Raw genomic sequence first — 13,456 nt, 5'->3', positions numbered from 1 at the left:
GGCGCGCTGTCTGCTGGGACGCACACGGGTCCCAGAGACAGCGCGGACCATTCCTATTGCACTGCGCAACTCACGCATGCACAGTAGGGAACCAGAAAGTGAAGCCGCAACACTTCACTTCCCGATTCCCGATTCCCTCACCTAGGATGGCGGTGGCAGCAGCCGAGAAATCGATTGGTCTCGGCTGCTGACATCGCTGGACCCTTTTTTTTTTTTTTTTCAGTGAAATCCCTCTTTAAAGTTGGTTTATGAAATTTACAGGTTTATTGTACACTATAGATGCAATTTTTTTTTTTTTTTTTTTTTTGCCGTTTCCTTTGGCTATTAACTGCAGTCCGATTAGAAAATTATTTTGTTTTTTTACTTTTATTACCAGTAGCTACCATCTGTTCACTGTTGTCTAAATCGAAATGTGCAAATAGTAACATCTGTCCTTCTACAAGCGTTTTCCACGTTTTTTGGATAGCATACCTTCTCCCTGTTGCTGTGGGCAGTTAGGGACCTTTGAGCTGCCCCACGCAGAGCTGTTCTGTAATTGTAAAAGTTGCTGGAAGGATCCATTTGATGCTGGAAGAACAGAAATCACATGATTTTCAGACAAAACTTATGAAAAGAATCAGAAAAAAGGCATACTGACAGTAGAATATATGAGTACACAGTATAAACCACTAGTGACCAACATGTGGCCCCTTGGCAATTTGTGTGGCTGTCAGGCCAGTATTTTCAAGTTGTCTGTAGGGTGGGAAAACACGGGGCATTGATCTATAAAAAGGTTATATTGGCAAAGATTTTTTTAGCAGTCTCATGCAACATGCCCCTTCTCTCTCATCTTTCTCCTGCAGGATGTTCCAGGCCTCCAACCACATTGTATAAGATTCTTATTGCTTGTATCATGCATGCAGTGCAACAAACTTATGCAGCATTACTTTTAGACCTTTAGCGATGCCAGGGGTAACACATGTGACCCTCCATATCTAGTCAGCACTTCTATAAAGAGCACCTAAACTAAAATCTGAATGGTAAGCTATAAAACACCCAAGTACACTGGGGGGGGGGGGGAGCATACGCTGCCCTTATATTCCTTTTTCAATTCTGCATAAGTAACCTGACAACTGATCTGACCCATTACCCTACTTGTACTTTTCTACCCTCCAGCCTTTTAGAATTTAACTTCTACCATCTTCAGAAATTATGAATTTGTAACATAGGTTGGACTTGGAGTTTTTTTTTTCAACCTCACCTACTATGTATTAAGTTAGAAACATGTCTCTCCAGAGAGATTTTTTTTTTTAAATTACAAATTTAAAAAAAAATTTCTTAGTAATAAATTATCTTTTAAATCATAGTGGCCTCACATACCTCAAGAATATCAAACTTTGCCGTCTTGACTTTTGCCCAAGTTTTCTTTAGCCGAGACACAGGGCTCATGTTCATGCCAGCTGCAGAGATGGAAAACATTTTACGCAGGTTAGAAAGCATATCGTTTTCCAAAGTTTTTCTTACTAAAACAGGATAGCAATTAAGTTGCATGTTTTCAAAACTATTGTTTCTCCCTCCCATTTTCATAAAGTTTTTATTCACATGGACTAAATTTTTAACAATTCCATTAGTATTGCAGCAAGTCTGAGTTTGAGCAGTAAAGTCTGAGAAGTAAACTGCTGAAGAAATGTTAGATGTTTGAAGTGCAGCCAACATTATATAAACAATATAAAGTCAACCTGTCTCATTCTTTTAGGTTTACTAAGTAAATTCAATCACGCAACATAACCAATGCAGTGTTATTTATTGATGCAACATAGGCTTTTTATAGTAGGAAAATAATGAATCTGATGTCAATTCCTGTAGCCAAACAATAACCACTTAAATGTGCAGGTGGGACAGACAGACAATCTGATTGTAAAATTAAAAATTAAACATATCTGTCAGTGTGTGCAGTCATGGTGCAATTAATTCTATTATCTTTCTACTTATTCTGGCTTGGGCATGTATGGGTAAATCTAAAACTGAAATAAAAGGGAAACCGAGAAATGCACAGATGAAATTCATACATTTTACCTGCCAAACCATGTGTAACTCTGTCCATCTAAATCTGAGATTTATACAGCCACAAAACACAGCCATGCCTGACAGGTGAGAACTTGATTTTCTCAGCCAGATACACTTATAGGTCTTAGGCCCCTTCCACACGCGGGCGTCGGCGCCATTTTTAGCGCCGCTTTACCAACGTTTTAGGAGGCGATATTGGCCCGCTATCGGGCGGTTTTAACCCCCGCTAGCAACCAAAAAAGGTTTAAAACCGCCCGCAAAGCACTGCTGCAGCGGCGCTTTGCCAGCAGTATAGCAGTGTTGCCCCATTTATTTCAATGGGTAGGAGCGGTGAATACACCGCTCCAAAGATTCTGCTAGCAGGACTTTTTTTACTGCCCTGCTAGTGCACCACTCCAGTGTGAAAGCCCTCCGGCTTTCACACTGGAGTGAAAGGTGCCGCTTTTTTCAGGCGCTATTTTTTAGCACTGTAGCACCTGAAAAATGGCTCAGTGTGAAAGGGGCCTTACTCCTCCACCAGCCTGGCCTGTGATTGGACCGTGAAACAAAAGAAGCAGATTGATGAGCTCATCAGCTTTCCCTCACTGTCATCAGGTTCCTTATACAGCAGCACAAACAACTTTGTTACTTTTGCTGCTTCTCCCTACCCCAGGCTAAACCAGATGCTTTAGGCCGATACAGGTTGCAGAAATAAAAATGCAGTGTTTCTCCCTCCCCTTGTCTTAGCCAGGTTGTACAGGGGACTGTAAGACTTGTACACAAGTGGCAGAAATTCCTAGGTACAGAAATAAAAATGCTTTGCCAGATGTGGCATTGGTTTTAATGTGCCTACTGAAAACCCCATAGGTCAAATTCTAACTTTTTGAGTGCTTGATACATGGCATGACATTTATTTCTACCATCACTTTTTTATATAAGGACTAGGAGATCGTTATTAGTTAAATCAATAGCAGGAACCTAATAAAAACAGAGAAAGTAGTTTATTGAAATTGCTGTATTGCCCAGCTGAGAGTTTGTGTATATATATATATATATATATATATATATATATATATATATATATATACATATATACATATACACACACACATATACATATACACACAAATAAAACTTTTCCTGCTCAGCTTTTTTTGCTGTACTACTTCTAAATATGGAGTTTCTAATGAAAAAAAAAAAAAAAAAACCCACACATGAATATATGGTGCACATTTGCCAATAGCTGCAGTTTATTATTTACTTACAAATTATTGCCATAAGAGAGTTGAAATTTCCAATGTTGAAACATTCCCGAGCAACGTCAATGAAGAACTCAATTATCCTTGCTCTGTGCTTCTTCTTAACAGGCTGTGGGTAGAAAGAGATTGAATTGTAAAACCTTAAGAGAGCCTAAATTCTAAACAATAAATTGACTGCTATCAGCTTTATTTCTTACCATGCAGATTTCTGTTGCAACAAGGTAACTTAGCCGATTGAACCACTCTACATAGGCTTCCAAATTGCGAGCCTTTTTTCGGTCGCTGTAACAACTCTGCTGAAGCAAAGGTTATATAGATTTGTTAACATAGGAGGCTAATTTTCAGACAAAGTGAATACGGTACACACACACCCCAATATCTACATCTAAAATTGAAGGCTGGGTTAGGAAATCAAGGTCAGATTATTTTTATCACTTTAGAAATGTGCAACACAGCCCATCTCACCCCAGGTTTATCAATAAATACACTATTTTTTTTTTTTTTTGCTTATGGAATATATAGAATTTTCTAAATTATTTTCAGTAGGCATTTCCTTGATGTAAATCTCATCTGTGTTAAAAAAGTTTTTTTTTTTTTAAAAAAAAGCCAAATTTCTTTGTATGATTTATAGTTCAACACGTACACAGGAACCACAATATTTAGGCTGGCCATCGATGGTTGAATCTTCCAAATGAACCAGATGAGAATAGTTTATGGGCAGGCTAAATGTACCAAGCTGATAGATCAACTTGGGAGCAAACAGCCTGCTGGATTTTACTCGCAATTATCACCAGGGACTATAGCCACTAGCAATAATCACCGTCATCTCCTGGCGGAGATGGCTTCCCCCACCGGAGAAGACACTTGACAGGAGGCATTTTCCTGTCAGCACTGTCTGTGTTGATAGGGGAGTCATGAAAATTTCTTTCCTGCAACTCATGGTTGCAGGAAAGAAACTTGCACCATCTATGGGCTGAAAGTTAACAGTCATCGCAAACACAACCTTTACTTTCTGCTTGAGGTGCTACACAATGGTTGTGCTTTACTTCTAACAGTGCAAGTCAATGAGTTGGCTAACATTAAAAACAATGCACTCCCTGTGCGGCTAATATTCAACATGCATCTATAGTTAATACAACAAAAAATATGAAGGAGCAATATGTCCAAATAGGAAATCCATATAAAAATACACTGATAATAAACAAAGTATGTGCTCACTGAAAATATATTATACTTTCCTTTTAAAAAGGGACAGTCACTATCAATGGGTTGCTGACAAATGGTAAGAACATATGATCAAACTTGTATTGCACAACATTGCTTGGGTGAAACTGTACTGAGTACATTAGATTTGGCCCACAGTGCATTCAGATAATGACATTATCTATGCCGCACCAAGATAGCATGATTGCTTCAAGCCGTAAGGTATACATGTATAATGTACCATTCTGTTAAACAGGATCCTATGTCGATTGATATTTACCAGCTATGACACAAATTTTAAAATTCCACTCAAAGTAGAAAAACACCCCCAGGCACTTTACCTCATTGTTGTCTAATGGGTCCTTCTGCACAAAAGCTTGAACAAACTCTTCTGGCCCAATGTAGCTTAGCCTCTCCTGTAATGCAAGTGGTACATCCATTAATACATTCATCGTACATCAATTTAGCTATAATGCTTTCATTGTCGTCGCCCCCGCTACTTACAAGCTCTATATGAGTTAGCTGCTGAGCTAAAGTATAGGGGTCACTACAGACACTGATGATATCCCTTTGTATGGACTGTGGTTTGCTCTTTAAGATGGCCATACGATCAGCAGACTGGGCATTAATTTTGGCAATAAGTTCTTCATACTGGCTCAAAGCAGCTAATTTCCGGATAAGGTTTTGAATAATTTGCTGGACAGTTTTTCTGTACATCTGGAAAAAAAAAAAAAAAAAAAAAAAAAAAAAAGGAGTTGTTTAGTAGGGCAAAAAAAACAAAACAGAATTTGGTTGCAAAATTCAAAAGTGTCCTCCACTCCCCCACATAAAAATCCCACTGCCAAAAACAATAAAATAAATCAGATAAATGCGAGGAGTCACCCTGAAAACTCCCTACGGTTGAGACGAGAGGGACCTGCATGCTCAGAACATGCAGTCCCATCTGCTGTAAAATCAAGAATACCACCTCTTTAAAATTAAAATATTAAAAAGGTACCATAGCTGTGACACTAACACTGGTTCCATGGCTTTTTGTAAGTTAATATAAATGAGTTACAATGAGAGTAGGTTAGAGTATTTTTGGTGAGACAATAGTGTTTGGAAGTGGCCGTCTTCTTCTTAATGTAATAAAAAGAGCAAAAAAATACGTATCCCGATGAAAAGTAAAAAAAGTTTGAGTTTTCAGACTGCATGACCTCTTGAAAATCTACAGCAGTAAATGTATCTCTTTTCCATCTAACATTCTGAGTTCATCTTAATTAACAGTCTCATTGCCACTGCCAATATGAATCACGCTAAAGTTATTTTGTTGTATTCCTAGCAATGTCTGCCCACGTCTAGCAACTTCTGGTTCTTTCAACCTAATACGAGTCCTGCTGCTTAGCTTCTGTCCTGCTATTTTGTGCCGACACAATTAATGGACCCTTGACAATGAGCCTTTCCTGGTAGTGGAATTTGCCAGCACAAACACTCTTAACTCTGTTTGATCCCACACTGGCCTCTACAGTGCCATGATCACAGGGTCAATTCTGTCCTCAAACGTCCAATAAACAAAGGCTGTTTTGATAAGCTGCTCTTTGTGCATAACATAGCAGCTCAATATTCAAAGAATTACATGATAGACCTACTCTGAAGTTGATGGTTCTTTGGAGTTAACTATTAAGTGAATGCACCGAGCTGAGATAGCATTGTATGCAGACCTTGGTGCTAGGTGATCCGTACTGGGGTAATGTAGCACTTGAATAGTAATCTTTCTTCATTTTACTTTCATGTTTGAGCAGCACAGTATGTTACTGTTACATTCTTTGCACCGCTGAGCCTTAAATCAAATGACATCAGGGACATCTATTTGTAGCAGACAAAGTGCTTCTCTTCATACAAATGCTAATACAGCAGTTATGTGTTGTGAATAGTAACTCTACCAAAGTATCCTCTAGTGCAGGGGTCTCAAACTGGTGGCCCTCCAGCTGTTGCAGAACTACAAATTCCCATGAGGCATGGTAAGGCTGACAGTTACAAGCATGACTCCTTTAGGCAGAGGCATGATGGGACTTGTAGTTTCCCAACAGCTGGAGGGCCACCAGTTTGAGGTCCCTTCTCTAGTGGACACTGAGTTTAGGTAGTTTTCTCCTACATGTCTGATAATTAAAACATACCAAACTTCTTCTTGTCTTGATTTCAAACACATAGATTATTGTAAATGCTTGGTTTAATATATGCCGTTTGTGGTCTCACAATGTGCCCTAATCACGAGCTCTGTACACCCCAATCAGGCGCATTATTCATGCTGTAGAACACTATAAAAGCACTTTACCATAGAAGAATAAAATGTATATTAGACATGACGGGAAGATGTTAATTATTACCTGGAATAAGCTGGCTACGTAGAGTATGCAAGCTGTATTCACAAGGGCACATAAAACACCATCCACCTCAACAGTCTATGGATTCAATTTCTAGTGATCACTACCAACACCACTTCAGCGTACACTGTGAGCAGACTACACATGTAAGGCAATGGCTAGAAAAGGCATAAATATATGAGGTTTTCACTAAATCCAGATTTTTTTTTGTCTGTATTGGTATGATCTTTAAAAGCCCAACCCCAATCAAATAAAAAGTATGCGAGAGTTTAGGATCTCAGTCAAAGGTTTATCACCATTTGAGACTACATTGAGAGATGTCCCCTCATGTTATATCCCTGTGACACCAATAGAAGAAATAAGGGCAAAATAGGATTTTTGTAGGCACAGTAAAATCTTTCTTTTGAGTCCATTGAGGGACTAAGGTCCTATCCCTCTTTGTGGTCATGTTCTCAGTACTGCTTTGCTAAAGCGGAGGCGCGCAGCTGCTTTGTTTGCTATTGTGCAATACTCCTATAAGAGACAGTGTAACTCAATGGTGAAGGACTTCCTGTATCTCTTCATATACTTTAAGAGAATGATTTTATGGCAAGTGTATTTCCCCTCATTTCTTCTACTGGCATCTCAGGGATATAATGTGGAGGAATAATCTCTCCAATGTAGTCTCAAATAGTAAGAAAACATATATGACAGGGCTCCGAATCCAGGAATAAAGCTCCCTCCGTGGACAAAAAAAATAAAGAAAAAAATAGTAGTCATCTGAAATCTTCTCAAATGGTCGGTAGTCATCTGAAATCTTTTCAAATGGTCTCAAAAAAGGAGAGATTTCTACCCTACCAGGGACACTGTGCTGAGAAGGAAGAGATTTCCCCCTAACCAAGACAGCATGGCGTCTCAGTATTAGCACTGTGCTATCTGCATTAAGTGCGTGAGCTCTACTTGCACTTTGGGTTTCGAAATCTTCGAGATTTTCCAGTGGATACCTTGGAATGTTATATGGCTTCTGGTAAACTGCCTCGATTTTTTTTAAACTGTTATATGTGCAAAATAGAAACCTCGTTGGGGCAGAAATGTTAACATGATAAATGGTTCTCTGTAAGAAGCACAGAGTAAAATTATACAGATCACCAAATATTCCTATTATAAAATTTGGTATAGAAGGATTAAACAAAAAACCACGGAAACGTATAGCAGTTAGGTTGTGACGCATGACTAGAAAGTCAGAAGATGAACCCATCTGAACTGTATCGGTGAGGGAAAAACTGCAGTCATTCCTGTGATTTTCTAAATAAAGGTTTTTCAGAGACGTCTAAAGAATTAAAACAGGGAAATGTACAAGAGCACTGTTGATATCAGATGCATAGCTTGTGAGAGAAGTCATTGTCATGTGATTAAGAAGCACACTTGACAGACACAAGGTTAGGAAGGTTTCTGTGAACTCAGTATGTACTAGTAGATAGAGGGGGGGTTATTTACGAAAGGCAAATCCACTTTGCACTAAAAGTACACTTGGAAGTGCAGACCCTGTAGATCCGAGAGGGACATGCAAGAAAAATAAAAAAAAACAGCATTTTTGCTTGTACATGATTGGATAATAAAATCAGCAGAGCTTCCCCTCATTTCACATCTTCCCCTCAGATCTACAGTGACTGCACTTCCAAGTGCACTTGCAGTGCAAAGTGGAATTGCTTTTCGTAAAGAACCCCATAGTCATCTATTAAGCGCCATCTAATATGTATTGCATTCAAGCCTGTTTTGCGACATGTGGTAGCTTTAAAAACGGTATTGTGGAAGACAAAACTGTTCTTCACAGACAATATTCATTTAAAACATTAAAAACAGTCTTCCTAGTTGCACACAACTAGTATAAAAAGGCAAATAGATATATAACCACTACCTTCGGTAGAATATAGTATGAAGTCCTTCATTTTTAGCATTGAAAAAGAATGCTGGTAATGCAAGGAGGGGAAAACAAAATAAAAAATCCTAGGACATGAACTAATGTCTTAATGGGAATGTGTCATTTCTAGTCACGTTGGCCATTTCAGAGCACATACTGCACTGTGCAATTGGGCAGAGACACTAGAATTTAGTTAGCTTAGAACATTTTCTGCTCTATAATTTAAATATGAAGTCTTAACCAATGAGCTGGACCAAATCCTCTATAAAGCTCACGCTAGAGTGGAGATGTCAAATGCATGAAAGTAGACATGTTTTCTTTAAATAGTCTCTGTATAAATTATTTTCCCAAAAGGGAAAGCACTTTACCTCATCTCCATGAGTGATGCGGTGAGCTGTGTCCTTTAAGTTTCTCATCATTCTCTCATCTCTGAAGTCGTAAGGGAAGGTCTCGGTCCATTCTGTCAGCAGCTGAAGGATTTTAGGTGCAATTTTTCTGATGTGGCTCTGTGGAAGCACATTTGAAAATTACCCTCAGGAAACTATTAAGAGCTCATCTAAATGGCTACCATCTCTCATCGGGTTCCAAATGGAATGCAACAATGAGAAAACCAGGTTTGAAATAAGGCAGGCAAACATTTCACTGCTAGATATCCTTGGCTTGTCTTGATATGGCATAAATATTAAATAATGAAGCAAGCCTGTCTAAAGTCTGGTACATGCAAGAAAAAAAATAAAAAATAAAAATGAATGCTTCCCCACTCCATGACATGAGTGAGCCAGGAGAGTTTGTCACATCTGAAGAAATCCATAGACCATGTGTATGGTTCAACTAAAAATTAACCAGAGAACAATCAGCTTATGTCTGTGTGTGCTTTTAATCAGTTGCTCCCGCCTTGATTTTCCCCTATTCAGTCGGAACAGAGGAAAATTAGTCAATTCCACTTTCCATGCCAACAGCATGGATGGAGGAATGTCCATTGCCAGCTATTGTATTCAGCAGCCATAGCACCTACAGCTTCCTGAAAACACTGGCAATGCTGGACAATGATTGCATCTGATTGGATGCAGTCACTGTTCAGCCGATAACCTTCCACCTGGCTTAGTCAGTTTTTAAAATCGACTTGTTGAGACAGACGATGTGTGCAGGGCCACCCGTGGCTCAAACGTTAGCCAATTCAGCAGGAATAGGCTGAAGTTGGAGCAGCCTTTGGGGGCATTTATAAAGCTTTGCTTCCCAAAACAGAACAAACTACAGTAAAACAGACATGACTCAAATATATAAAAGTACAACGGGGTTAACCTTCCTTAGACTGAGCGTTAACATACCTTATCAGTGCCTGGCTCATTTAGTCGCTGTTGTTCAATACAAACATGGCAGACTTTAGCCATTAACTCAAAGGGATGAAGGAAGAGTCGAGAGCTGAGAAGGAAGGTGAAGATGTATGTTCGCTGCAAAAAAATAAAAATAAATAAAATAATTAAAAAACAAAAACAAACCTGACATTTTTATATAGGATTTGGATCTTCAAATAATACACCAGACAAATGATTTGAATCATAAAAGGCTATACTGCAGGACATATGGGCAACTGTTACAAAATGTAGTAGGATACAAGCAAATATAAAAAAAATAAATAAAAAAAATAAACCACCACACATACACAACATCAAAACACTACATATTATGCAGGATGCAGAAGCATTAGTACCAGGCAACCTGAATCTGCATTCTGAAGTACCCAAGTGCAAATCAAGCACATGTGCAACTGTGCTTGTATATACTGAGCCATTCAAGGCAGTCTCCAGTTTCCTGCTAGAGTATATTATATGCCTGAAGCTAAGAATAAAAGAAAAAAAAAATGTATATAATTATATATATATATATATATATATATATATATATATATATATATATATATATATATATAATCTTACCCTGAACAACCTTTACTGCTACTCGAAGCCCAAATGCCCGAGCACCAGTAGACTATCTGCCACGCCAAGTATGTTGCCAGCAATACTAAGCAATATGTAAGGTGCAACACCAATATGGGTTAGAATTTGGTTTCAGCTCTATCCTTAGAAAATATGCTCGGGGGAAAAAAAAAAAACTGATTGCAACTACATTGTTCGTTACCTATACAAGTTGATGCTTTTCTCCCACCAAGTTGTTTATATTACACAAATACGTGACCAGCTTTCTGTAATCTTTCTATTAAGCAGAGCTCCCAAAGCCAGAGCCCTTTTTCTTACCACTTGTTATCTATTTGCCAGCCTGGCTTTAGTGTTAGATAGATAAGCTATCGCCTTGCTTCCTGTACTAAAAAAAAAAAAAAAGCTTCCTATGTGAGCAGTACATAGTGTGAAAGTGTATGACTGACAACAGATTTATTTTCGGTTCCCTTCAACTTACATCCGGATAGTAATCAACGCTGGGCACCAAGTGCTGGATGAGTGCTTCAAGGGAGCCTGATAGCAAGTTGTTCTCTTGGTAATACAAGTCAGCAGAACTCTCTTCTTTGGAATGATACACGTTACGGTTATAAGTACTGCTGTCAAACATGGCTACCAGAGAAGGGGTTTGTGGCATTCTCTCCTGTAAGTAAAGAAAACAGGGGTCATTACAATCACACAATATATTTTTACAAGAATATTTTATCTTTACATTTTAATTAACCTTGGCAAATGTTCAAGGGTTTTTGCATTGCTGCAATTTTAGATAATGACAAGTCAACCTATTGGTTTAAAACGTACATGCTAAAAGATGTAACTTAAGTGAATACAATAAAAAAAAAAAAAAAAAAAAAAAAAAGGACAACTGATCCTGGCTTAATTTTAGTTGACCACATGCTAGTGGATCCTATTGCTTGGAAACAGGTGATCAAAAATTCAGGTGATCTTATTCACTTAACTTCTGCATCTACTTGACAAGTCCAGTCATTCACATCTTTACATTGTAGGGAAAATGCAGAACACCTCCAGTTCATCTCTAATGGATGCATTGTAGGGATAATGCAGAACACCTCTAGTTCATCTCTAATCAGTTATTTGGCCTTAAGTATTCCAATTCACTGGATCTACTGCAATGGCAATGGATCTTCAGTTGTGATCACTTTTTGTCAATCCCCGGCTGCGATCATCTCTGCCCATTTAAAAATGGTAAGACAAATCACACAAAAAAATAACAGAAGTTTGCCATGCCGAAAATGTACTCAAAGTTCCTTCGCTACCAACTGTGCATTCAGAATCGCAAGTGGCTTTGTAATAGGTATATCTGTGCTATAAATCTGGATCCACAGTTGGTCTAGGGGTAAAGGAATATTTGCATGGCTCTCCCTGCTATTCTAAAACGAGGTATACTTGCAAATCACTCTCTTTTTAGATTTGTGGTGGAAGTGTGAAACATGCACATAAAAACGTGTGTGTCATGACAAAAACTCTTTCAATGGTCAACATTTTGGGTTATTTCTTTGTGATCTTCTCCAGAGCATCACATCATTTCAATGCCAGCACATTTACAAAGCAGCAGGCTTAACCCCCCACCACCGATTTTATGGTGGCATTATCTAAAAATGAAGCTCATTTTGGGTTGTGCACAATGCCACCAACCAGACTGTGCAGACATCTGATCTTGGAACAAGGAGTGAAGTTACAGTGCTTCCCTTCCATCTGTATAGTCTATGTCTCAAAGAATGTTTTAAAGCCAGATTCCTAGGGACAGCATGCACTACTCACACACTTAGCTCCTGCTGCCATATGAAACAAAAGAAGCATTCAATCAATGGTAGAATTAAATAGTTCAACAAGTAAACAAATGACAAAGATTCAAAGTCCAAAACACACACATATTAGTTGCCCAACCTCTGCTAATAACACTTTTCTTTCACGCTATAGAATATTTGCATCAAAATAAATGAAAGGACCCAAGGGAAGGATTGATGGTCAAATAAAGAAAACAGGAAGCTGCCTTATACATCTGCTCGGCTATGGGGGCCGTTAGAGGAAAAGAAAACCAGACATTTCAATAGTACACATGGCACAGCTTAGCAGAGCAAAGACATGCACCATGATATAATGGGTCCAACTGTTCCTTTTTGGCTAGACACAAAGGTTCGAAGCCAGCTACATAACAGGAATAATATAAATTGGGACATTCTTTACTGGATTAGAAACCCAATGGAATGAGAGCAATCAAATCTTTGGCTGATGTTTAATCACATCGAAGCAGTATGGTTACAAAATAATTTGTTTAATAGAAATACAAAAGTTTGTTCTTGTATTAAAATGTACATACAGTATGTGAAGATTTACTATTAAAAAGGCAAGGAAGAATGTTAAAAAGGCAGCATGGATTGTGGTAGTCATGAGACAAGCATTGGGAGATGAAGCAGTAAAGCATAAGCGTTGTCCATCACTGTAAAGCAAGAAATATATACATGAAAGAAAAAAAAAGCATTGTTAGGATTGTTTATAATATTGAAATCATATAAAATCACACACACACACACACACACACACACACACACACACACACCTTTTATCCTTAATACAACCTATAACCTGTGTACACCGAATAAAATGAAACTATAAAATTATAGAATCTCTCAATTGTCAGGGTAATGCGGCATACACACGATCGGAATTCCGGCCCAAAAAAAAAAGACAGATGAGAGCTCTTCATCGGAAAATGCGACCGTGTGTATG

General features: G+C 38.4%; 1 protein-coding gene across 3 annotated transcripts in view; it reads right to left on the bottom strand.

The window, feature by feature from the left end:
- The window catches only part of RASGEF1B (RasGEF domain family member 1B), a 627,560-nt gene that overhangs the window by 9,282 nt on the left and 604,822 nt on the right, over window positions 1–13,456 (bottom strand). For 2 of the 3 annotated variants that reach the window (XM_077476167.1, XM_077476169.1), the window contains 9 exons: window positions 11,166–11,348; window positions 10,079–10,201; window positions 9,119–9,256; window positions 4,992–5,204; window positions 4,829–4,903; window positions 3,482–3,580; window positions 3,291–3,393; window positions 1,360–1,439; window positions 472–567 (listed from right to left, as the gene is read on the bottom strand). In XM_077476167.1, coding sequence (XP_077332293.1) covers window positions 472–567; window positions 1,360–1,439; window positions 3,291–3,393; window positions 3,482–3,580; window positions 4,829–4,903; window positions 4,992–5,204; window positions 9,119–9,256; window positions 10,079–10,201; window positions 11,166–11,348 — 1,110 coding nt within the window. The remainder of the gene's footprint in view (window positions 1–471; window positions 568–1,359; window positions 1,440–3,290; window positions 3,394–3,481; window positions 3,581–4,828; window positions 4,904–4,991; window positions 5,205–9,118; window positions 9,257–10,078; window positions 10,202–11,165; window positions 11,349–13,456) is intronic. The other variant, XM_077476168.1, reaches the window with a different exon arrangement.

This window comes from Lithobates pipiens, unplaced genomic scaffold, assembly GCF_037356315.1.
Source record: "Lithobates pipiens isolate NorthernLeopardFrog02 unplaced genomic scaffold, aLitPip1_a1.2 Scaffold_13, whole genome shotgun sequence".
Classification (NCBI taxonomy): domain Eukaryota; kingdom Metazoa; phylum Chordata; class Amphibia; order Anura; family Ranidae; genus Lithobates; species Lithobates pipiens.
This window is presented reverse-complemented; position numbering and strand designations above follow the sequence as displayed.